The sequence below is a fragment of the Microcaecilia unicolor genome, chromosome 3 (assembly GCF_901765095.1).
Source record: "Microcaecilia unicolor chromosome 3, aMicUni1.1, whole genome shotgun sequence".
NCBI classification, from domain to species: domain Eukaryota; kingdom Metazoa; phylum Chordata; class Amphibia; order Gymnophiona; family Siphonopidae; genus Microcaecilia; species Microcaecilia unicolor.
In genome coordinates, this window is record NC_044033.1 from 411,442,416 (window position 1) to 411,469,546 (window position 27,131).

The 27,131-nt window shown below is 41.3% G+C and overlaps 1 protein-coding gene across 2 annotated transcripts in view; it reads left to right on the forward strand.

Moving 5' to 3' along the window:
• Nucleotides 1-27,131, forward strand: part of ITSN2 (intersectin 2) — a 353,877-nt gene that overhangs the window by 293,069 nt on the left and 33,677 nt on the right. For both annotated transcript variants that reach the window (XM_030198794.1, XM_030198795.1), the window contains exons 29-32: nt 9,714-9,835; nt 14,481-14,587; nt 19,564-19,747; nt 26,591-26,689. In XM_030198794.1, coding sequence (XP_030054654.1) covers nt 9,714-9,835; nt 14,481-14,587; nt 19,564-19,747; nt 26,591-26,689 — 512 coding nt within the window. The remainder of the gene's footprint in view (nt 1-9,713; nt 9,836-14,480; nt 14,588-19,563; nt 19,748-26,590; nt 26,690-27,131) is intronic.

Genomic DNA, 27,131 nt, shown 5'->3' on the forward strand with positions numbered 1-27,131 from the left:
ACATCTGAAAGCTAATCCTCTTTAAACATCTTAAAACTGATGTCACAAATGGAAATCTAGTTTACCCAAATGCCTCTTGAAATAAAAAGGCCTTGAGCTGTTTTCTAAAAATAAGATAAGGTACTTTGACAATGAGAGTTTACACTGCTTTGTTAAATAACTTGGAGCTTTAGGAGGAGGGAGGAAGGAGGTGCATGGGAAAGGAGGGTGGGGGGATGGGGATGAGGGAGGGGAAGGGAGTTTTGGGCATTATGGCATTACTGTTTACTGTGCTATTGCACTTCCTATTGTAGTTGTTTATGGAAGCCTTTGTGATATTTTTCATTTGGAAGCTCTTTTATAATTCCTTCCTTAATAAAAGTTATTTCAAAATAAAACAGGTGTTAAACCAAAATAAATTGCCAAAAATTGGGAAAGGGTCCAAAAAAATAAAAAATGTCAGACGTTTGTTTTCATGCACATCTCTATTAGAGAGAGAATGGCCGAGGAAAGCTCATTAGTCCAGAGAGAGTGGAGAGGGCCACATTTATTCCCAGATATGCAAGAATGCATTGACTCTGGTCTGGGTCTCTCTCTATTCCTACGCTCTGCCTTCTTGCCTAACCAGAGTCTGCCTGGACCTTTCCAGCCTGTGTTTTGGCCTAGCCCTTTGGTAAGTCAGGAAGTCAGGATTAGTTTGACATGCTGCCTTCAGTTTGGAGGATCTCCAAAGAAGTACTTTGACATTTGCCTTTTTGCTGTTCTTCTAAAACTATTAAACCAATCAATGATTACCCCCCCTTTGTGTGTCGTCCAGGACACAGATCATTCACATTGTAAAATATAAGTCCCGCCTATCTTCCCAAGTGTTTCCCAGGCAAACTCTGTTTTTTCTGCTTCTTGGTCTGAAGGTGGTACTTTCTTGTAAAAGGGTCTTGAGCTGCTTTCTTGGCAGAATGGGACAAAAGAAGGTAAGTCAGCTTCTCACTAAAATGGTTCTGGACTAAAGACAGGTGCTTCAACTCATAATGGCTGTGTGCAGAAATATGTACTGATAATTCTCCTAGAAAGAAACTAATGTTAGCACAGTAGTATAAACTAGAAACCCAGCATTATCGCTACTGGCAGTAAGTGCCTTCCATGTATAGTCAGTCACAAACAGAAGAAAAATACCTCCATGGGTGGAAGGCACCAGGCACAAAACAGTAGAGGAAACAAACAAAAAAAGAAGAAGAACCTCTTGCAGATGGTGTTCAAAATTTCTTTATTAACATAGTCTTCAAAATGAATAAGAGAGACACGACTCGTGTTGCGGCCCTACTGGCCTGCATCAGGGGTCTAGGAACTTGTCATGTCATACTTATTCCCAGAAAAAAAATCATCAAAAACAGTCTCCACTCAGTAGCTTCTATGAAAAGGAAAACGCTTGGACTTCAGATTGCTGACTCAACGCCATCTCGTTGTTTCCTCTACTGTTTTGTGCCTGGTGCCTTGCATGTATATTCATCCAAAATTACTAATCAGGGGATAACTCTTTTAATTCCAGAGTCACTTTTAATATCGACTACACAAAGACTCCAGTATTTTTTCTTTATCACAAAAACATTTTATTGTATTGCAATGCCCGCTAACCTCACTAGCACTGCTGCCTACTATTAAAACCTCACACATTCACTCCTCCGCTCACCTTGCACACCTGTATTTAATTTAAATACAAAACAGTTGATTTTACATTTTAAACTGCATACTTATACTGTTTCGTATTGTGCATATGTTTTGCCATGCTTATACATTATATCATACTCGAATAATCAAAACTCAGTCCTGCCAGCAAAATGGTCCTTTTCCTACAAATGCCACGCCTTCTGCATGGACGCAGTGAAAATGTTTCCACATAAACGCTGGATGACTGTTCTTCATGGACAAACTCTGTATGTCCGTTAAACCTCCGTTGGCTGTTCAAATACACCACCTCCAGTCATTAGTATGCATCACAATACAGGTGCTGTGTGCTCAGTGACTAACTCAACAGTCCACCATATCTGTTTCATGTTATGCCGGCTCCTCAATGCAGGACCGCATTTCACAAATCTTCCTCAGGAGGAACCACCATCAAATTTGTTCTACACCTCCAGTGGCTGCATGCCGGATTGAAACTCCCTTAGGGCTGAGCCACAGACGCCGCCCAGGAAATCACTGAGTTTTGATTATTTGAGTATGATATAATGTATAAGCATGGCAAAACATATGCACAATACGAAACAGTATAAGTATGCAGTTTAAAATGTAAAATCAACTGTTTTGTATTTAAATTAAATACAGGTGTGCAAGGTGAGCGGAGGAGTGAATATGTGAGGTTTTAATAGTAGGCAGCAGTGCTAGTGAGGTTAGCGGGCATTGCAATACAATAAAATGTTTTTGTGATAAAAAATACTGGAGTCTTTGTGTAGTCGATGTATATTCATCACCACCACCTGTTCCACACTAAAATGCCTAATGAGCACAAAGATAATATTTCATTGATATTCACAAAGCAAGCAATGAAGATGGTGGATATCTAAACATGCAAGAGATCCAGAGGTTTCACCTTTTGTAACATTGCAGTGGGATTTGGTAATCCAAGCTAGAGGATTTGTAGAAGATGGAAGGTGGTGTTTGGCTTCTTTCCTTGTCCCATTTGTTCCTGCTTACGAGCTAAGCATTTACTGTGCAATATGTAAGAAACATTATCATGAATGCATTGCTTGTGATGAAGAATTGTTATGTTGGAATACATCTATGAAATTGCTATATGGTATAGAATGAAATAAAATAACAGTTAACTTTTTCCCAGTGCCTTGGGGGATAATCTAGGGAAGAATTTACCGGAAAAAGTGATCAAATAGGAATTTGAGCAAATTCATATAACAATCATATCAGAAAATATGAGAGAAATAAAATTACATTTCTAATGTTAGCTGTAGCATTAGCTTAAAAGTTATTTTATCATGTTGGAAAGGAGAACACATACCTACTTTCTTACAATGGAAGATAGAGTTGAACTTAAAATAATATTGGGGAAAAGATAGAAACAATGGAAAGTAAAATAGAGAATGCAAATAAATTATGGGAGGAGTATGAGAGGTACTAAAGCGATTTTATATACATATGAGTGGAATATGGATAATGGTCTTTGAGGTACTTTTGCCAAGCAGAATAGATGACAGGAAGCCATTTAGGGCTAGATTCTGTATATGTCACCTAAAACATCTGTGCAGAATAAGGGACTGTTTTACTAAGGCGTGCTGAAAAATGACCTGCGGTAGTGAAGACGCGTGTTTTGGGCATGCACAGAATCATTTTGCAGCGCACCTGTAAAAAATGCCTTTTTAAAATTTTGCCAAAAATGGATGTGTGGCAAAATGAAAATTGCTATGTGTCCATTTGGGGTCTGAGACCTTACCACCAGCCATTGACCTAGTGGTAAGGTCTCGCACGGTAACCGGGCGGTGATGGTCTACACGTGTAAAATGCCTATTACAACCTGATTACTGCCTGTGCACCAGAAAATAACAATATTTTCCAGCATGCATAGCAGACGCAGGTCAATAATAAAATTACCGCAAGGGCCATGCCTTAACTCAAAATTCACGCACATTGGGCACGGGTAGGTGCCTACGCAGCTTAGTAAAAGGGCCCCTAAATTTCCACCTAAGTGTATTCTATAAGCGGTACCTAGTTTTAGGTATGGTATATAGAATACATTTAGTTCATATCCCAGCTCCTAGAACTACGCTCATCCATTTACACCAAGGAAAACGTGGTGTAAATACCGGTACATAGATTTAGGTGCAGAGGGGCATATTCTATAACAACGCACGTAAATTTTGGAATACCCATGAAATGCCCATTTTCCTGTCCATAGCCATGCCCCTTTTTGGCTCCACACATTAGAATTTAGGTGCTGTGCGTTACAGAATATGCTTAGTGAGTTATGCGCGTAAATTCTTTTTTTTTCCAAATATGTTTATTATTTTAACATTACATATTGCATACAATTGACATTTTCCATGCCTGCGATTACATATAGCGTTAAATATGAACATATACCCCCCCCCTCCCTACCCACCCTCCTCCCCTCCCACCAAAGGTAACTCAAACTTTATATCCTGCTCCTTTGTTACCATGGCCTCTATGTCTTATTATACTTGCAGGCCCCTCCATTCCATATACTTGCTCCATGTTTTATAAAAACGGATCACCCTTCCTCTTCTCATAGCTGTTAGTTTATCCATCACACAACAAAAATCTACTTTCACAAATACCTGTTCCACTGTGGGAGCTACTGCTTGTTTCCATTTTCTTGCAATTAACGTACGGGCTGCTGTAACTATATATGTCAATAAACAATTCTGTGGATATGGTATCCCTGTCTCATGTATATTAAGCATGCATAAACCTGGGGACAGCTGAACAGAAATTCCCAGTTTACTTTGAATATATGACATCAGGGTCACCCAGAAGGTCTTAATGATCGGACATTCCCACCATATATGCCAGAATGTGCCCTCTGCCCCGCAGCCCCTCCAACATGTCGACGCCCCTGTTTTAAATATGCGTGCCAATCTGTGTGGCGTAAGATACCATTGATATAGCATCTTATATCCATTTTCCACCAGGGGCGTCGATATCGAAAAAGATAATAAATTTTTGTATATTTTAGTCCATTTCTCAGGTGTATAAGTGGTCGACAGTAGTGCCTCCCATTTTGCATTATATGAGGACAAAGGGAGAGAATGGTGTATTAATGCTTTATAAATTCTAGATACTCCTCCCTTCCCTGACCCGGATCCCATTGCCCGCTCCAGTTCCGTGACAGCTAGTAGCAGCTCATTTTTAGCTTTCCGATGTATAAAGTCTCGGATTTGTATATAATGAAATCTGTCTCTGTCAGTCAGACCATATTCCTCTTTCAGGCTTTCAAATGTGTGGCACTGTCCCTCGTCCCATATCTGTCCCAATAATCTCAGAGAGGTTGAGGCCCAATGCCCATATACTCCTTCCTCCCTCCCTGCAGGGAAGTCCTGCGCAAAAACTATGGGGGTATTCAGATGGTACTTGCGGCCAGGAAACCATGTTAATCTGCATTTAATCCATTCCCCTAGGGCCACTCCCATCGGTCCCTGCAGTCCTTCTATAAGGCCTCTCAACAATGGTATTGGGAGCCATGGGGCAGCCCACAGGGGAACGCCTCTCAGGCCCCATTGTGCTGCGTGTGACCAGGGTTTGAGTATCCCCTTCTGCCCCATAGACAACATTTGCAACAATGTAGCTCTATAATATAACCAGAAATTGGGCACCCCCATTCCACCATCCTTTCTAAATTGATACAGCACACTTCGTTTAACCCGTGGGGGCCTTCTCCTCCATATAAAGGCAAAAACCTTACGATCTAATGCCCTAAAAAATGATTTTGGGATGTGGATGGGGATAGCCATAAACAGATATAGTAATCTGGGGAGTAGGGTCATCTTTACTGCTGCTATCCTCCCCATCCAGGACATACCTAATCCCCCCCAGCGCTCCAAGTCCTGAAACATCTCTTGAGCTTTGGGTACAAAATTTTCTTTAAAGAGGTCGGAGGTATTTGATGTCAAATTCACCCCCAGATATCGTATAGCTTTAGATGTCCATCTGAACGGGAAAAGGTGTTGAATTTCAGCTTGTAGGCCTGGGGGAAATTGTAAAGGCATAAGTTCTGATTTTTGTATGTTAATCTTTAGGCCCGCTATTTCCCCATATGAGTTAAGAATATCCAATACCACTGGTAATGTGGTCCCTGGTTCTGCCAAGGTCAACAGGACATCATCTGCGTACAGTAGGATTTTAGTTTCTTGACTTCCCATATGTATACCCTGTATCCTCGGCTCCTGCCTTATCATTCTAGCCAGCGGCTCCATGGTTAGCACAAATAGCAAGGGGGACAATGCACAACCCTGCCTTGTTCCGCGGAACAACTCAAAAGGTATAGTATGAGTGCCATTAATTTTAAGTTGAGCCATTGGCTGTCGGTAAAGTGCTGCTACCCACAGTATAAACTGTCCACCAAAACCGGCTCTCTTCAACAGTGCAAATAGAAAGGGCCACAACACTCTATCGAAAGCTTTTTCTGCATCCAATGAAAGAAGGACCGCTGGCTGCCCTATTTTCTGAATTCTATCTATTATATATTGTGCTCGCCTGGTGTTATCAAAGGTCTGTCTGTTTACGATAAAACCCGCCTGGTCCTCATGAACCAAACGGGGTAGCACTTTTTGTAACCTATTGGCCAGGATAGTGGTGAAAATTTTGTAGTCTGTCCCTAGCAGTGAAATTGGACGGTAGGATCCGCATTCTTGCGGATCTTTCTGTGGTTTAAGCAACAGCACTATTTCTGCTAGTCTCCACGAGTGTGGAAGAATGGTTTCTGCTGTAATATCGTTATACACTCGGGCCAATATTGGGGTCAAGATAGTCCTGAAACATTTATAAAAACGATTGCCGAAGCCATCTAACCCAGGGGCCTTCCCCCCCGGGAGTCCCCTAATCACTACGTCTATTTCCTCCTGATCTATAGGGGCCGATAACATAGCTCGCTCTGTCTCTGTTAATCTGGGAAAGTCTACGGCCTCTAATATAGAGCGGATCTGTTCCTCTGATGGAGCGAACTCCGGTTGGTAAAGTTTCTCATAGTATGTGACAAATTCTCTTTGAATATCCTCTAACTGGTCGTATACCTTCCCTTTCACGTCTTTTATACTATGAATATTGTTACGCCTAGTTAATTGTCTTAATTTATATGCCAGTATCCTACTGGCCTTATTGTTGAACTCGTAATATTCTTGCTGCACTTTCTGCAGCTGTTCTTGAATAATTTTATTTTCTAAAGCGGCCAGTTGGACCCTCGTTTTATGTAACATACTCTGTTGATCTGGTGTAGCGCACTGCTGTTTCACTAGGTTATCTAGATCCTGTATCTTAAGTCTTAATACTTTTTCTTGTTGTTTAATGTCTTTATATAAATACGCTTGAAGAGATATCATCTTTCCCCTTATCACTGCTTTCAGAGTTTCCCAAAGTATCCCCGGTGTAATATCGGCTGTATCATTAATAGAAAGAAATTCTTTTAGTTCACCTTCAATTGCCTTCATCTGCTTTGGGTCTGTTAGCAAGTTATCTGGGAATTGCCAGCTTTTTTGTCCACGCACTTCCCGCCGTCCCCTCAAAGAGAGAACAACCGGAGCATGGTCTGACCATGTGCGTGCCTCTATTTTTATGGACCTGACCTGCAACAACATTCCCTCATTGCCCATCCACATGTCGATTCTAGAGTGTGTGCCATGTGGTGCCGAATAACATGTATAATCTCTTTCCGTCCCATGTAAGACCCTCCACATATCCACCAGGCCCCATGCATTCAGAAAGGAAAGCAGTTTGTATGCGCGTAAATTCTAATTATTGCCATTTAGTGCTCATTATAGCTCAAGTGCTGTTAAAAGTCCTGATTGGCTAGTTAAGCCAATTAAGTTACCTGCGCTATTATAGAATTTGCTTGGATTTCAGAGCAGAACACTGGGCACGATATATAGAATCCAGCAGTTAAAATGAGTGACTGTATGTGAGGTGGATTCAGTATTAAAGGAAAGCTGGTTTGTCTTAATTTGATCCTGATATGAGCAAGGATTGACATTATTATTTTGACGATTGGGTTTATAATACTGTGATAAGTTGGATATCTTGAGCAGTTTGTGTAAACTGTATTTTGCATTCTGTTCCAATGGGGGCAACCTTAGTAAACATATTTGAAGCTCAAAATGGAATAATTTTTTGAACACGTGCTAAGAAGACATTATATTTCTGAACAAAAATTAATAAACAGTTGAAATGTAAAAAAAAATATTTATACCTTTCCCAAAAGAATAAAAACTATAGGACTGATATTTTCACATAGGCAATGCAAGGTTAAGAAATAACACTAGCCATTAGCTTATTTCAGTTGGGTGGTTTTGTTTTTTTTTAGTTTTCACTTTTTTCAAATGTGTCTTCTAACTTCGTTTTTTTCCAACTCTCCAGTACTCTCCTCTTTACCAAAAGTTCAATGTTGATGTACCAGAACTTGTGAACAAACAGGCAGCTTGTTTTGTGGCAAGTCACAAACCCTCATGTCCAAGTTGAAACCAGTACTTAGGTTATAGAGTAGAAAGCAGAAACTATACAGAGTAGAGATCATACCACTGAGACTGCTAATGGATATTAATGCAATGTTCGAGCATTGTCTAGCAGTGAGGCGTACAGGTGCAAGGAATGGTTTGTTTCATGGCAGGAGAGAGATATTATATTGAATTTAATATCTTTTGGATTCATTCCCTTAACAGGTTTTCTCCACAAGACCTCAATGTATTTAATCATTTTGAATGATATGAATTCATTCTTAGATTTTGCTGCTGTTTTGTAGTACAAGTCTGTAGTAAAAATATAACTTTATTCAGGCAAGGTTATTACAAAGCACGTTTCTTAAACATCAGTGTAATAAATTTACAGTGGTTGGACAGACTATATTCTGTGCATTCTCTTCAATTACTTTCCCCTGGTAAGATGTTATTGTTAAGACCCTGAAAATATTTTTGTTATATGCTGCATTACTAATAATTTCACATTTCGCTTTTTTTCATTTTATATTTTGGTGACACCCTGGATGTAAATTTTTCTTCCATTTTTGGAGGGAGGCATACAATATATTGTCTGGCTAGTAGACCAGAGCTGGAAAGTAGTGTTGCTTCTTTTTTAAACAAATGCTACATTTTACAGATGCAATTCAGATAAAATAGTAATTATAAAGTCACAAAAACCTAGAACGAGCTAACGCAATAGGTCAATTAAGGATTTTCAAGTCTAACTCATCCTCCTGCCAGAAAGTATGTGGATGGATCAAGACTATTAAGGTTTGCATAATAGCATTCTAGAAATGCATGGCATTTAAAGCAAAGTGAATTTTAAAAAACAGATACTTTACAGGAGTAGTTTAAAAAAACATGCTCATAATATATTTAGAACTCATACAGATTGGGCAATATACATTGATAATCCACATGTGCCAAATTAGGTCCTCATATTGATCATTTATGGACCGTATTTAGTCTGTGATGATTGACAATCTTAAAAGCACTCACTGTTACAAGCAGAATATGCTCCAGATAGTCAATGCCAGGCTTATTCCAGACACCAGCATTGAATATCCATGTCTTGGCCGGCCACCGGAAATGATCTGGGTGCCAGTTAGTATTCAGACCGGTGCCCAGATAGCTGGCTGGAAAAAGTAAGGGCAGCCTTTTTTCTGACCTAACTTTATCTGAGTACTTACCAGTTTAGCAGTCTGAAAATCGCTGCTAACCAGGTAAATCCTGGCTTCGTGCAGACTCTACTCCAAGACCACCCCTGCACTAACTAGATAGTGCCAAAAGTGGTCAACCCTGATTTTCAGTGACATTGCCTGGTTATGTGCAGCACAAAATCCAGGGATCACCTGGTCAGCTCAGTTTAACTGGACAGAAGTCTTTCCTGCCTGTGAATTATAATTAGGGCGTTTATTTTTAGATCTTGTAAATTTAGGGGCTTGTTTTCCTGCTAATGAGACATTCTTTGAGGGGACAAGAAATTGGTGTGCATATACCTTTTATATTTTGTCTTATAACTAATCAAAATTATGAAATCTTCAGGGTGTGCTGACCTTCATACATTGGACACCATGCAGCCCATGGAAAGAAAACGACAAGGATATATTCATGAGTTGATTCAAACTGAGGAGAGATACATGGATGATCTCCAATTGGTTGTAGAGGTAAGAAGTGGCTTCATAATTTGTGACATTATACCGACAACCTAATAATTTCCCAGTTTAATAAATGTGGAGGATTATTTTCTAAAGAATGTCTAAGTCAAAATTAATTTGTCCTGCTCATAATGTCCAAAAAAAAAAAAAGTCCATTTCACAGCCATTTTCAAACAGGAAAAATGTCAGGATTTTTTGTTTGAAAATATGTGGAAGGACTTTGTTGCACCAAAAACGTCCAAAATGAACAGCCATTTTCCGAAATGAAACGTCCAAAATCCAAACGCCATAAAAGCAGGCACAAAAACGTCTGGCAACATTTGTACAAAAATGACCACACAGATGTCCCTGCAAAGCAGAGGGGCAGCCTAGCGGTCAGCACAGTGGACTTTAAACAATGGGACCTAGGTACAAATCCCACCTTAATTCCTTTAGATGTTATTGAGCCCTCCAGGAACAGATTAAAAACCTACTGTACGTATAGGTATACCAGTACAATAACCATCACGCTTGCAGATTGTCTTATAAATTCAAGTACAATAGATATTTCCATGTTCCAGGAGGGCTCATATATTAGTACAGAAATAAGTGTTAACATGGGAGTTACACCTGGGTACCATTGTTCAAAGTCCACTGCACTGACCACTAGGCTACTCCTTACACTTGCTTGCTACTCTATTAGGAATAGCCATAATACCAGAAGCTATCATAGAACCTAGTATCTACAGTCACTTTCAGTTCGTAGGGGGGTGAGAGGGAGTCTGTAACCACTGGGAGATTGAGGGGTCATGCGTTCATCTGACCAGGGGTCAGCTGCTCAATCAGGGAGCCTTTCTGTACCTTGGACATGATTGAAACAGGTCTTGATAAAAGTTCCTTCTTTTTTGCTTTGGACCTTTCTTCCCGTTCCATTACCTCTGAAAGACATCCTAATTTTAGGCCCACCCAACACATGCCTTCAACACGCCCCCTTGCTATTTGGGCGAACTGCAGTGGAAGACATCCAAATTCTGCATTTTGAAAATCGCAATTTGGACAATTTTGGCAGAAGGATGGGTTTTTTTTGGCCATTTTGAGATGCCAATCTGCTTCAAAAATGAGCACCATACTGTTTGAAAATGTTATTTTACAAATTGAAGTATTTCAGTGCTTCTCAACCCTCTCCTGTAGATACACCTAGCCAGTTGGGTTTTCAGGATTGCCATAATAAATATGTATGAGAGAGATCCGCAAAGTGTCTACCATATGCAAATCTATCTTATTTATATTTATTGCGGTAATCCTGAAAATCTGACTTTGTGCTTCCAAGAGATTGTTGAGAAGCACTGAAGTATTTTCTTCTCTAGCTGGGCTTGAGTGATAGAATATGAACTATTTTTGATACATTAATGAAAAATCCTACACCTCTCATGTCGTGAAATTTTGTAAGAATTCCCCCCCCCCCCCCCCATATTCATTCTCCTTTTTTTGGAATTGAGTTATATTATAATCCTTTTCAATCAGATGTAAAGGCTGGTCCTGCACTAATACTTGGCTTGAAGAGATTTAATGGAGGAAAGAAGGGACAGGGGAGATATGATACAGACATTTAAATACTTGAAAGGTATTAAGATAGAAACAAATGTTTAGCCAAAGAAGGGGAAACGGTAAAACTAGAGGACATGAATTGAGGTTGCGGGGTGGTAGAACTGTCAGGAAATTCTTTTTCACAGAGAGGGTGGTCAATGCCTGGAATGCCCTGTCAAGAGAGACAAAAACAATAATGGAATTCAAAAAGGCGTGGGATGAACACAGAGGATCTATTATTAGAAAATGGATGGTATTTAAAAAAAAAACAGTAAACTTAAATGGCTTCATGTGTATGGATGTGTCAAGTGGCGACTCCGGCTGTGAAGAACTAAGACCAGTGCCGGGCAGACTTGTTTGGTCTGCGTCCTGCATATGGCAGTCCAGTTTAGGATGGGCTGGAAAGGGCTTTGACATCAACTTCAGTAGCTGGAACATGAGGTCAGTGCCTGGCAGACTTTTACAGTCTGTGTCCCGCAAAGGACAAGATAGATTCAGAGAGGCTGGAGTGGGCTTTGACGGCAGCCCCAGTAGTTGGAACGCAAGAACAGTGCCAGTGGACTTCTATGGCCTGTGTCCCAGAAATGCCAACAAAAGACCATGATCAAGTATTTTATAACACATTCAAAGTTGGTTTAATCATGAATTGATAATGTGACTCATGGACAAATTGGACGGACTATTCAGGTCTTTATCTGTCGTCATTCATTATGTTAATATGTTTGGGGTTTTTTTTTTTTTTTTGGGGGGGGGGGGGAGTAAAATAACATCTTTATTATTTATTACTACATACACAGAATAAACAAGAAATGAACCAGTCCACAGCACTGAAGAGCAAAAGGAAAAAAATCTAAAAGAAAAAGGTCAAGGATATTAGCAGGATATACCAGGGGCATATCTGCGTGTGGCCACAGGGGCCTGGGCCCCCGCAGATTTCGCCCTGGCCCCCCTCCCCGCCGTCAACCCTCCCCCGCTGCTTACTTTTGCTGGCGGGGGGCCCCAACCCCCGCCAGCCGAGGTCCGACCCGAAGTCTTCATATTTCGTCTTCCTCCGTGGCCATGCTGCAAGGAAGTAACGCTGCAGTGCTAATTCGCTGAATCCAGTTCGGAGTCTGACGTCGCAGCACGTTGTACTAGAGGATAAGGTGGGAGGGTCGACAGCCTGGAGATTCCTGGAAGTAGTGGTTAGTGTTGAGCGGGACTGAGGGGTGGGTGATCAGGTGATGGTCAGAGACAGGAAGAGCTGAGGCGCAGAAATTGGAGGGTGAGCAGGTAGAGGAGAGGACGAGGTCAAGACAGTGGCCAGATTGGTGAGTAGGGGTGGTGGAGCTCAGTTGGAGGTTGAAGGGGGAGGTTAGAGTGAGGAACTGAGAAGCATAAGAGTCGGATGGGTCATCAGTATGTATGTTAAAGTCACCAAGAATGAGGGATGGGGATAAGGGCTCAAGAAAGACGGAGAGCCAGGCATCGAAGTCAGTAAGGAAGGAAGAGAGGGACTTAGGGGGGCGGTAAATGACTGCAACTTTGAGTGGCAGCAGGTAGAATAGATGGATGGAGTGAACTTCAAAGGATGCGAAGCAGTGAAACTGCGGTAGGAGGAGAGGTTGAAAACTGCAGGAGGGTGAAAGTAGTAATCCAACGACGCCACCGTGGCCAACTGGGCGGGGAGAATGGGAGAAGAGATAACCTCCATGGCATAGGGCCCCGACTGAGGCAGAGTCGTCGGGGGTGAGCCAGGTTTCAGTTAGGGCGAGCAGTTGAAGGGAATGGGAGACTCTGGAATTCATTGCCGGAGAACGTGGTACGGGCGGTTAGCTTGACGGAGTTTAAAAAGGGGTTAGATAGATTCCTAAAGGACAAGTCCATAGACCGCTATTAAATGGACTTGGAAAAATTCCGCATTTTTAGGTATAACTTGTCTGGAATGTTTTTACGTTTGGGGAGCGTGCCAGGTGCCCTTGACCTGGATTGGCCACTGTCGGTGACAGGATGCTGGGCTAGATGGACCTTTGGTCTTTCCCAGTATGGCACTACTTATGTACTTATGTACTTATGAAGAGATCATGGGTGAAGGAAAGTTTGTTGCAGACCGAGCGGCCATTCCACAGGGCACACGAGAAGGCCCCCTTCCACCACCCTTCGACCCCTCCCTCCTCACCCCCCTCCAGCCTCCCTTCCACCACCCTTCAACCCCTCCCTCCTCTCCTCTATCCAGCCCCCCTTCCACCATCCTTCAACCCCTCCTTCCTCTCCACCTTCCAGCCCCCCTTCCTCTCTCCCTCCCTTTTCCCCTTCCACAACCCTTCCTCCTAACACCTCCCCTCGCTGACCCATCCCAACTTACCCCTCCTTCACAAGATTTTTCCTCTACCTTACAGTCTTCAGTAATGACTTAAGCAATGGAAATTAGTAGGCTGCGTTACTCCTCCACTGACTCCACTACCCACTTCACCTGAATGCAGCGTCATTATACTAAGTTTCTGGCACCCATTTTTGAGCTCCATTTATAAAATCTGACCCAGAATGGGAAAAGTATTTTCTAAACGTTGGTATAATAACCATCTATTTGCAATGTATCCTACTTAGTTATTAATTTTATTACTATATGCTTGTGATATTATCTGATTTTCTCTTTAAAATGTTCAGTGATTGTGCATATACTGCCTGGAAGTTGCCTATACTTGGTCATGAGAATAGTGAAATAGTCTTGAAATACGGTTATCGTAGATGGCAATATTATCCAGTGTAAACGCATTATTTATCCACGCAGTTACATTTCAAGTGCTAGTAAACAGCTATCATACTGCTTCTTAATTGCCTTCTCTCCCAGGCAGACATTTTGTAATAAATGTCCCATTCTCTTTTTTAGTTTGGATGTTCTTCATGATAAAATGGGAAGAGTAACTGTATACTATATGCAGGTTACACTTGTACTGTTCCGTTATAGAATCTACCATAGGAACCTGAAAGGTCCTGAAGTACTTCTAGCAAGTTTGTGTCCATGAGATTTACTTGTAGTGGGGAAGGCAGGATAAACTTGTCAAGACTGAATCAACATAATTAATATTTGTATGTGAATTTTTTGCAGGCTTTTCAGAAGCCAATGGCTTCATCTGGGTATCTCACTGAAGGAGAAATGGGGCTGATTTTTGTGAACTGGAAAGAGCTTATCATGTCCAACACAAAGCTACTCAAGTAAGTACTTCAGTGCCTCCTGAAAGCTATCTCTCTCTGCTCTTATTGCTGAGGCTAGTATTACTGCTCTAGTTATCTCCAAAGCAGATATACATAGTGGGCTTACTAAAGTTGTCTTTGATTTTAATGCATTGAAATAATATGTCAATAAAGGCATATCTGAGCTTTCTGAGGCTCAGACACAAAAAACGTACCAGCTTAATACAAAACTGAATTCAACTCAATAAAATATCAAATGATAAGCTAGATTTACTAACCTGCATCACTATGCATTTAATGCATGATTTTGCCATTAATGTACATAAGAACATAAGAATAGCCATACTTGGTCAGACCAATGGTCCATCTAGCCCAGTACCCTGCGTCCAACAGTGGTCAATCCAGGTCACAAGTACCTGACAGAAACCCAAATAGTAGCAACATTCAATGCTACCAATCCCAGGGCAAGCAGTGGCTTCCTCATGTCCATCTCAATAACAGACTATGGACTTTTCCTCCAGGAACTTGGCCAAACCTTTTTTAAACCCAGGGGGTCGGGGATATTGCTGGGCAGACTTATACGGTCTGTGCCCTGAAAAAGACAGGTACAAATCAAGGTAAGGTATACACAAAAAGTGGCACATACGAGTTATCTTGTTGGGCAGGCTGGATGGACTGTGCAGGTCTTTTTCTGCCGTCATCTACTATGTTACTGTGTTACTATGATATGCTAATTGCTGTTACCACATTGAATGTCCCCTGGTCTTTGTACTTTTGGGAAGAGTGAAAAATCGATTCATTTTTACCCATTCTACACCACTTAGGATTTTTTAGACCTCAATCATATCCCTCCTCGGCCATCTCTTTTCCAAGCTGAAGAGCCTTAACCTCTTTAGCCTTTCCTCATATGGGAGGAGTTATCATTTTGGTCTCTCTTCTTTGAAACTTTTTGTAATTCCGCTATATCTTTTTGAGATACAGTGACCAGAATGGAACACAGTACTCAAGGTGAGGTCGCACCATGGAGCAATGCAGAGGCGTTATAATATTTTTGGTCTTATTTTGCATCCCTTCCCTAATAATTCCTAGCATCCTGTTTGATTTTTTGGCCGCCTCTCTTTTAGCAGTGATTCTATTAATGTACTTACCACAGAAGTCAGACCAACTGATTTGTAATTCCCAACCTCTTCCTTTCTTCTCCTGTTGTGAAGGGGAACCACATCTGCCTGTTTCCAGTCCTTCAGATCCTGTCACAATTTTAAAGAAACATCGAAAAGGTCAAACAGTGGAGCTACCAGAACTTCCCTAAGATTTACTCAGATGTATCCTGTCCAGTCCCATAAGCTCTGGAATTCATTGCCAGAGGATCCAGTAAAAGCTGTTAATATAGCCAGCTTTAAAAAAAGGTTTGGAAAAGTTCCTGGAGGAAAGATTCTTAGATCATTATTAAGAAGGACTTGGAGAAAGCTACTGCTTATCCCAGGGATAAGCAGCTTGGAATCTCTCTATCTTTTGGGATTTTGCCAGGTACTTGTAACCAGGATTGGCTACTGCTGGAAACAGGTTGTTGAGCGTTGATGCGCCTTTGGTGTTATGTCTAGTTTTAGTTTTGCTAGCTCCTTACAGTCTTCTGAAAATTATTCAATGTCTACCTCATTTCCATTCCTGTTTGTGTCCATTTTCTATGGTTCCCTTCTCCACTACTGCCAACTCCAGACTTCGCGCCTTCTGTCTCGCTGCACCCTATGCCTGGAATAAACTTCCTGAGCCCCTACGTCTTGCCCCATCCTTGGCCACCTTTAAATCTAGACTGAAAGCCCACCTCTTTAACATTGCTTTTGACTCGTAACCACTTGTAACCACTCGCCTCCACCTACCCTCCTCTCTTCCTTCCCGTTCACATTAATTGATTTGATTTGCTTACTTTATTTATTTTTTGTCTATTAGATTGTAAGCTCTTTGAGCAGGGACTGTCTTTCTTCTATGTTTGTGCAGCGCTGCGTACGCCTTGTAGCGCTATAGAAATGCTAAATAGTAGTAGTAGTAGTTCTGCTGCCAGACTTTCCTCAGTGAACACTAAACAGATTTTCTTCTCAAAAATCCTTGAAGATGTGGTTCATCAGCACCTTTCTAACTTTCTAGAAACCTCTCTGGCTCTACATTCATATCAAGCTGACTTTTGAAAAAATCACAGTACTGAAACCCTCTTAGTAGCTTTCCACAATTCTATCAGGACATCCGTGGACCAGGACATCTCTGTGGTGGTGGTGGTGGTATCACTAGACCTATCCTCTGCTTTTGATCTTGTTGACTATTTTCTTCTCTTTGATAAATTCCAGGAAAATTCTTACATAGTAACATAGTAGATGACGGCAGAAAAAGACCTGCACGGTCCATCCAGTCTGCCCAACAAGATAACTCATATTTGCTGCTTTTTGTGTATACCCTACTTTGATTTGTACCTGTGCTCTTCAGGGCACAGACCGTATAAGTCTGCCCAGCACTATCCCCGCCTCCCAACCACCAGCCCCTCCTCCCAACCACCGGCTCTGGCACAAACCGTACAAGTCTGCCCAGCACTATCCCTGCCTCCCAACCACCAGTCCCGCTTCCCACCACCGGCTCTGGCACAGACCGTATAAGTCTGCCTAGCACTATCCCCGCCTCCCAACCACCAGCCCCGCCTCCCGATCTTGACTAAGCTCCTGAGGATCCATTCCTTCGGCACAGGATTCCTTTATGCTTATCCCACGCATGTTTGAATTCCGTTACCGTTTTCATTTCCACCACCTCCCACGGGAGGGCATTCCAAGCATCCACTACTCTCTCCGTGAAAAAATACTTCCTGACATTTTTCTTGAGTCTGCCCCCCTTCAATCTCATTTCATGTCCTCTCGTTCTACCATCTTCCCATCTCCGGAAAAGGTTCGTTTGCGGATTAATACCTTTCAAATATTTGAACGTCTGTATCATATCACCCCTGTTTCTCATTTCCTCAGGAGTATACATGTTTAGTTCAGCAAAACTCTACCACAACCAGATAAAATCGATTTCTACACACTGTACCACATGAACTTTATCCTATCATAACATCACATTGTATTTGTTCACACCAGAGTCTGCAAACCTCTTTCTGGTACTATGTAAGCCACATTGAGCCTGCAAAAAGGTGGGAAAATGTGGGATACAAATGTAACAAATAAATAAATAATTACTACTCTAACCGATGAAAGGTTATTCTGTTCTGACAGTTCCTTTGTATACATCCATACGCTGCACAGGCCAGCATGTTTCTATAACTGAGATTAAATAAAAATGTACAGACCTAATCAGGCTGAAAACTGTGAGAGCAGGTGAAGGAAGAGTGGGAAGAAAAGATTTAAGGATACAGCTGATAGTTTGTTTAGGGTACACCAATATGGCAGCTGTGCAGGGAAAATGGCTTCAACTTTTTGAAGTCATGCCGTTTCCTGTTATATTAAACCTCCTTACTCTAGCCACATCCTTTCCACACATTATTGTGCATTATCTGCCACAAAGCCTATTGCATGATGTAGAAATTCCAAACCATTATTGCATGCTAAGTATTAGTAAATAGGATCTTAGGGAATTACATTATAAACTGCTACGTAGAATTTACATCTAGCTGGATAAAGCATTCAAGGTATGATTTTGCAATCAAGCACTTGAAATAAGTGTGAGAGGGAGAGAGGATCTCTGCTTCGTTGTTATAGAAAATTCATCTTTATTAATGCTTCCGTTCTTTCTAAAACTTACAATATCTTCAACATTTATGTTCAATATAAAAAAAAAAGTACACCCCTTTCTCCTCCCCCATGATCAGTAAATTAGAGCTGTTCCAAATAGCATATTTTACTATTCGGCCAAATACGAATAATGAAAAATATTTTTTGGCCCAATAGAAATAATGGGAATTAAGCTTTAACATAACAAATAATAAAAGAAGCTATGTGAAATCAGAGCTCAAATGTTTATTTCAGTAGGATTTAGCACAGTAGAGCCCCATATTATTCGTATTTGAATTTAAATCACTATTCAGCCGAATACGAATAATGTATTCGGGACACTATCCGGGGATGAATCAATTCGAATACGAATATATTCGGTACAGCCCTAATTTCAGTATATCGTCGTTATGCATTCTTTTCATACAGTAACCATTTAAGTTTAAGGGTGTCATCCTTCAGCCTATTCTTTTAACGGTCAAAGTGTTTAACATCATACTTCTCAACCCAGATATTAGGGAGTTCATCATATTAGGCAGCAAATGTCAGTCCAACAAGCAGGACAGAAAAACAAAATACAACAGTTTATATGAATATGAACTGTTGTATTTTTTTTTTCTGTCCTGCTTCTTGGTCTTACATTGCTCCATACATAACAGTATATGCATTTGATTCCTTCACCCATGGGACGTTCATCTGCTTTATTGTTAAGTCATGTGTGAAAATTTCTAGTTCTGGAGACAAGTTTTTGATCTCAACAGATTGCTTTGAATGTTCTTTAATTAAATATGTGTGTCATGTGTTAGATCAAGCAACAGGGGGTACCTAAGGTAGACACAGATTTTTCATATTTTGTTAATAGCTAAAAAATATTTTCCATGATATATTGCATGAACCTTTCATTATCAGACAAGCCTCTGTGGAAGAATCAGTTGCATCATGTGCTAATCATGGAGTGGTTATCAGTATGTGATGAAGACCCCTCCCCCCAGAAGTTAATGTTTTCATCATACTCTGGCCCCTTTAGTGGTGGACAAGCTAATAAATCGTGTGTCATTTCATTTGACTTATCTTAGTTTGTTATTTAAATCTTTACAATGGAATTTAACAACAAACATGATATACAGGCAAAAACCAAACAAAATTAGTTCAGGTACTGGAATAATTTTTAGTGGTTGCGTGTTAACCTTGGTACCTCTTCAGGACCCTAGGATTGTTTCAGAGAAAGTAAGTAGGTTGTTTGTGGTCTAGAGCCCTGCGAGTACGCAAGAAGACTGTGGGAGAGAAAATGCCAGTGCAGATGATTGGGGACATCCTGGCGGCAGAGCTGTCGCACTTCCAGGCGTACATCAGGTTCTGTAGTTGTCAACTCAATGGGGCAGCTTTACTGCAGCATAAGACAGATGAGGAGCTGGAGTTCAAAGACTTCCTAAAGGTAAACCCATGTCTTCCTTTGCCCTTCTATGTATGTTTGCTTTTAGTGTCTTATTTGGTTTATAGATTTTAAGATTTCTTTAACTAAGATGCTTGCGTATGGAAAAAAATACATGCAGAAATCATTGTGGTTTAGATGAATTTTAGTTCTGTGTCAAACCCCCCCTGAAAAATAAGGGTTCTAAGAAAATTGTTTTTCATAAATTATAAGGCATTCATATCTACAACCATTGTCCATTAAAAAAAATAAGTTTTTTTCACCTAATTTTAAACTATATCTCAATAAAGTTAGGCAGAAGAACGTCTTGCATGAGAAATTGGATGAGAGATTGTTATACCATAGTAACATAGTAAATCATGGCACATAAAGACCAAAATTGCCCATCTAGTCTGCCTAGCAAGATGGTTATGGTGTAACTGTTGCTCTGTACAGGTTACCAGTGCAACCCCCCCCCCCCCCCCCCAAAAAAAAAAAAAACCCAAGCCCCATAAAACGTGGAAAGAACACAGAGAATCCCACAGTGTGGATAGAATAAAAAAAACAAGGAGTGGGAACTGGATCAGGCTCTTCAAAAACAGACTCAGGGCACCAAGGTGAAATTGTAGATGTTTATTTAAGCTGATTTGACACAGTGCCATGTTTTGACACATGCATGCCTGCCTTAGAAGTCTTGATGTATATACTTGATAATCACATTTATCATTGGTGATGCATCTTGTGAAATAAAACATGAGCTGATCTAGTCTTTTGGTGAAATAAACAATTGTTGAGTAGCTCATGTTTTATTTCACAAGATGCATCAACAATAAATGTGATTATCAAGTATACGCATCAAGACTCCTGAGGCAGGCACACATATGCCGAAACATGGTACCGTGTCGAGTCAGCTTAAATAAACGTCTATAATTTCACCTAGGCGTCCTGAGTCTGTTTTTGAAGAGCCTGATCCAGTTCCCACTCCTTGTTTTTTGATTCTGTACAGGTTTACCCCCATGTTTTCTTAGAAGTGCAAAGGTCATTTCATTGCTGTTTGAACTGAAGCAGTTAATGCTTGGTTTGCATCCTCTTACCCTTTTTGAAGACTATCATAATTTTTGTCTCCACTTCCTCTTCTGGGAAGGTATTCCAAGTATCTACTATCCTTTCACGGCTTCTGAGTCTACCTTCTTGCACATTCATTTCATGTTCCCTAATTCTGCAGCTTTGTTCTTCCTTTGAAAAGGGTTTGTTTGTGCATTAATACCTTTCAAATATTTCAATGTGTTTGTAATACTTTCCATGACCCTCCTGTCCTTTAGGGTACACATTCAAGTATTTAGGTCCTTGAGTCCTTTTCAGATGTCTTTTGGCACAGACCCAGCACTATTTTGATTGCTTTCCTCTGGAACACCTCCTTTCTCTTTGTGTTGTTACTGATATACAGCTTCCAAAACTGAACACAGTATTCCAAATGAGACCTCACCAGCTACCTGTACAAAGGTATTAATGCCCCCTTATTCTTTTGGTTTTGGCTTCATTTTACAGCCGAACATCCCTTATCATAGTGTTTCAATACCTTGAGATCATCAGATACTATCATCCCGGTCCTTCACTCCTGGTCCATGCACATCAACTGCTCCCTTCCTATTACACACAGCTCCTTTGCATTTTTGTACTCCAGATTAATTTATATGTGCCTCTTTTCATTAAAATTTAACTGCTAATTTTTCCAGATTATATAGATCCCATCTTACTTTGTTTCCTCAGGGATGTCCAGTCTTTCAGAGCTACGTGTTATCCTCAAACAGAGAAAGTATTCTCTATAGAAACATAGAACATGACTACAGATAAGGGCCAAATGGCCCATCCAGTAGGCCCATCCTCAATAACAACTACCTCTTCCTTTCCTAAGGGATCCACTTGGGCTTCTTTTATAGCCCTTTTGCAAAGTATGGATCACATATACACAACAGAATTGGCCCCTGTACCAGTCCCTGAGCCACTCGCTTTTCTCCAAGTGAATTCCATTTACCAATAGCCTTTGTCATCGGTTAGTCAACCAGTTTCTAATTCAGTTCACCACCTTCGGACCCTACTGCCAGGTTGCTCAGATTATTCGTGAGTCATCCTAGATATGTGATAAGCCACTCAGTCCAATTTTTCACACAGTTCATCATCCCTTTCCCCACCCCCACCCATTTCCTTCTTTACCATTCCAATAATACTTCATTTTTACAAATTCTTCAAAAACATGAGTTTTATAGGTGGATATTAATGGGCTGTGGCCACAGTGTAAACTTTTTAAAACAAATCAAATCAACTGTACAAAGGAAATGTAGTAAAACATGCCCACTAGTGAATCTCAGACAATCATGGGCTATCGGGTTTCTCTTATCTACTCTAGCACCCATGAAGTTAGGCCATTCTTTCATTATTTTCTTTACCAGAAAATTGCTTGTGTGTTTGTGGGTGACAAAACTCTATGGACAAGCAGGCCAAAGTTTTTAGTTTTAGTATCTTCCCTTTTTTAACTTTTCTTTCTTTTTCACATGGCTCTTTAGGCACCTTTTAGGACTAAGTACAGACCTCAATTTGAGCCTTACCCCTTTTTGACGCTCAAGATTGAGGAATTTAATTTAGCCACAATTCTTTTCTCGATAGCTAAGACCACCCCCAGTGGCTTCAAAAAGTTTTTGCCACGGATCCGCACAATTGGTGCATCTGTTGCCTTGGGCCTGACCACCAGCCTGATTCTTATTCTCTCTGTTTACAAATGCAGTTGAGGACGTGTCACATCCAACAGGAGAAACTTTTTCGCTCCTCGAAGGCCAGTCTATCAGCACCGGAAGCATCAACTTCGATGGCTGCCTAGACAATTTCTATCACTGGGAGTGCACTGGCATCAAGGACGTCTCCACCTCCCTTAACATCAAGCGCTGATAGTCGGCCCTGGGACTGGTCAGCATCGGACCCGACACTGAGGATATGAGGAGACCACAATGCTGAGTGTCAAGGAAAGCGAAAGAAGCCCAAGCTTCTGTCCCCTTCGAAGCATGATGCCAGGAGCACCTGGTACCCGAGAAGTGCCAGCACTGAGAGGATAACTCCCCCCCCCCCCCTATTGGTGTTGGTGCCGGTGCACAAGTTTTCAAGCAGCCAGGGTCCTGCTTCCGGTTTGATGCCTGCCCTCGATGAGCGGTACCAGGCCATGCTAGGGGAGTAGCTGGAGCAATGGGATGCTGCTAGAGTTTTCTAATAGCTATATATGCTAGGCTGCATCTTCACTGGGCTCCGTGGGATGACCTCACCCAAATGTGAGAATACTTGGCCTGCTGTCCTTGGAGAACACCTGCTACAGGTGAATATCTTTGCTTTACCCCTAAGAGTCTAGATGCCGTAGACATGCAATTTAAAGGAGGCTACTGATACATGTCTCATACCATCTTTCACTACTGTCGAAGGCTTTGTTGCATGATAAGATCTGGAGCTTGCTTGTTTTGGCACCCAACCTTTTCATTTGGTTCTTGTGAGGTTGTTGGAGTTTCCACTAGCTGACACAATTCAAATAGGAGATCTTCAATATCCTGCTAGTTTGGTCACAAGGCAAATGGGTATTTGAGGAGCCATAATCAATACTCTCGGTGCTGTTCCTGCTTCTTGGTGTACTCTTCATTGTGCCTTGTTGGGTTTCCTGCTTTCTTTGCTTTAAGAGCTCTCCAATGAATCTCTTTAAGTGACATGATCTTAAAATACAGCTGCGCTTTAATCTTCTCTGTCCAAGGACCATATCTCTGGAATCTCTTACCCAATTCTCTACTGCTTCAGACTTCATTGCTAACTTTCAAGACTGACCTTAAACATTCCTATTCCAAGATGCATTCAACTAGTCTCTTCATTCTTAAAAGCGCCATACTCTTCCCCAGATTTACAAAGAGCATCCCTATTGTTTGTTCCTTCTCCATCTTTTCTTAAATACATGGAGTTCCTCCCACCTTCCCTCATATTCTATGATTGTCTACATGCACTCACTACTTTTGTCTCTTTCTACTATATATTTATGAAATTTTAAGCCGCCTAGAGGGTGTTCCCGACTGGTGGACTAGTTAATCCCAATAAACTTGAAACAGTGCTCAGACACTAAACAGGCAACTGCTGAGTCCTTCAAGGGAGTGTACTGGATGCAGCATGAGAAAGTCCTTAGTGTGGTGAAGGAGTCTAGAGTTGGGGCTTTAGTATGTATTACAGAGCTCCTTGCCCTATTACCTGAAACACCATAGTTTCAGTGAAGCAGAACTGGAAGCAAGAAGAGGCTGGGTTGGGATTAGAGTGTAGGATGGGCAGTAAAACCTACACAGAAAAGGCACAGGCTGAAAAAGTGTCATATAAATTGGCGTGTCAAGGTGGCATTTGACACAGAAATAGGCTAAGGCCTGTTCTCCTTAGTCCATGTGCTTCATCTTCATCTTAGGCTTAAACTCCAGGTCTGGAGATAGGAAGATGTGGCAGCTCCATTGGGAGCCAAGTGCCTGCCCACTCAGCAACAGCAAGGTTGCCCATCCTTCCTACCCTGGAGGTGAACCAGCCCTAAATTGGAGCATGCTCTCTAACATCATTGTGATTGACCAGTCCAGCCACGTGTGCAAGCCTGGCTCCAGTTTGTAGCTTTACTCTTACACAGAGTGGTCATTCTGCTCTTGTATCAAAGGCTTTGCTGAAATCTAAGTACACATTATCCAGCACAATCCCTCAGTCTCTAGTTTCAGGTATGAATTACCATTTAATTCAAGAACAAAAAAATCAAAATTCTCATAATATTCTTTTTAGAGGTATTGACACAGTATTGAAATAACTTGTTTGTGCCACAGTGATTTTTGTACTTACATATAGTGGAAATATTGAGTTTTGCATGCTTTGCCTAAGCCAGATATGCACACGTGCATGTCTAGGAAGGCCAAACAATCACATCCAGACTTGCTTTCCTTTTCAGGGTTGTAATTTATTCTGTGGCTATAGGGGTGGATCTAGGAATTAAAATAGATGGGGCGTAACACAGAATTTTAAGGCTATTAAATATGATACTCAGCATGAGTAAAGGTTGCACAGAGCAATTATTTTAAGGTTTAACTCATGCATCAACATCATACTGCAAACTAATTTGATCTCTTATTTGAATTTAATTAATTGTATTTTCAAAGCCAAGCTTAAGGCGGTTACATTTCAGGTAAAATCTTCTTTACGATCTGTGGCATCTATTTTCTAATCACGCTGCTTCTCAGAGACACAAGATGGGATTAAACCTGTAATAAACAGACCCCTACGTTTGTATCTCAGGCAGTGGAAGGTGAAATGACTTGCCCAAGTTCCCAGGGACTGTCATTAGAAGATGCAAGATTTGAACTTGGGTTTCCCTGGTTCTCAGCCCATTTTTCTAACCACTAGGTGGCTCTTGCATTAGCTGAGCACAGTTTATTATGTATTTTTCTTGTCTTAAAATTTTTAGGTATTCAAACAATGTCCACAGATAGGTGACCGCTCATAAAACACGAGTAAAATGAGACTATAATGCATGTAGGACTGCAAAATACATTCCTCCCAATACTGAGCCGGCAGCAGATAGCGTTTTTTTAAACGCTGATTGTTGCCGGCTAAATTATTTCCTGATATTCAGTTCTGGGCCATGTCCAAGCACCAGCACTGAATATCGGGGGATAATTTGGGGCGGGCAGGCTGCCGAAGCTTATGCGGGTCTGGCCAATATTCAGCCGGGGCTGCATAAGAGTAATGTGGCTCCGGCTGAATATCGGGCTGGGCTGCAATTTTTTGCTTTTCTTTAAAAAAAAAAAAAGCATCCTATCCCCATCTCCCTTCCCCAACAGTGTCTCCTCCTTCCCTCCCCCAGTCCACATTAAGACAGCACCCCCAAGCTTACCTACATCCCTGGTGGTCCAGGTGGGTCATTGGGAGCAGGAGCATAGCCCCCTCGCTCCTGCCCCTTGTGGTGCCTCTGTATAATGGCTTCTGAGACCTTTCATTGCAGCTCACAATACTTTATGTACTACTGTGAGCTACTGCGAGAGGTTACAGCAGCCATTTTACCGAGGCACTGCAAAGGGCAGGACCAAGGGGGCTGTGCTCCTGCCCCCAACTACTCCGCTGGACCACCAGGGTTGTATTGTGTTGACATTATAAGTAGTATGCCATACTTTGTATTGTTATTTGAATATTTTTACTGCAGTAATTATCTATTGCTTATGTTTGATTTATTTTTACTATACACTGCCTTGAGTGAGTAAATAAATCCTAATAAATAATAATAAATAAAATAAATAAAATGTTCCCACTTTAGGTGCATATTCCTGATCCTTGAGGATAAATGTTTTTTTTGTACCCTGCGCTTTCCCACTCATGGCAGGCTTCATGCGGCTTAGGTACTTATTTGTACCTGGGGCAATGGAGGGTTAAGTGACTTGCCCAGAGTCACAAGGAGCTGCCTGTGCCTGCAGTGGGAATCGAACCCAGTTCCCCAGGACCAAAGTCCACCACTCTAACCACTAGGCCACTCCTCCACTCTAGAGTGCCTGATGAATATTCTTATCCTGAAAGCCAGGCTTATTTGTATCCCTCAAGGGTTGTGCCATACTAGTATGCAGTAACTGAATTAGGCTAACATTACTGTAACAGACCCAGACAGGTATTTCACATTTACTTTGCCAAAAGGAACTTTTTGTAAGAGGGAGGGACAGGTAAGATTCTACATCTGCTTAGTAAAGGCCAGGCAGGGAGGCTGGAAAGTAAATTTAGAACTGTGTCCTTCAGTTTTGTTTTAGACAAGTGATGCAATGTTTCATCTGAATTATATTACAGAAATTGGCTTCAGACCCACGATGTAAAGGAATGCCACTCTCCAGCTTTTTACTGAAACCGATGCAGAGAATAACCCGCTACCCCCTCATCATAAAGAATGTAAGTACCTTACTGGTGTTTTCTAGGAGGATATAAAGTTAATTTGTAAACCTATAGATAGAAGTATTTTATAGTAATTGGCAGGATGGATACACCTCCAGCAGTACAGTTTCAGGGCTTATCTGCTCATTCCAGTGAAGAGACATCTGCATTGCAATCTTCTGAAAGGGAAATTTATTAACAAAGGCCACAGCACAGTTACAATGCAAGTTCTAAAACAACTCAAAATAGACATCAACAAAACTCAATTGTTCAACTAGCTAACAATTAGAACTAACTGGCAAAGGGGAGGTAACCTTTCCCACATTTCTATCTCAGTAATTGGGGGCCATCAACATTGCTAGATCATGGCTAACACTAGTTACATAGATGTACAACTGCTCCGTACAGGTACCACTGTCAAAGCTGGTTACCTTCCAAGGTGGGTCTCTTCGCCTGGGCT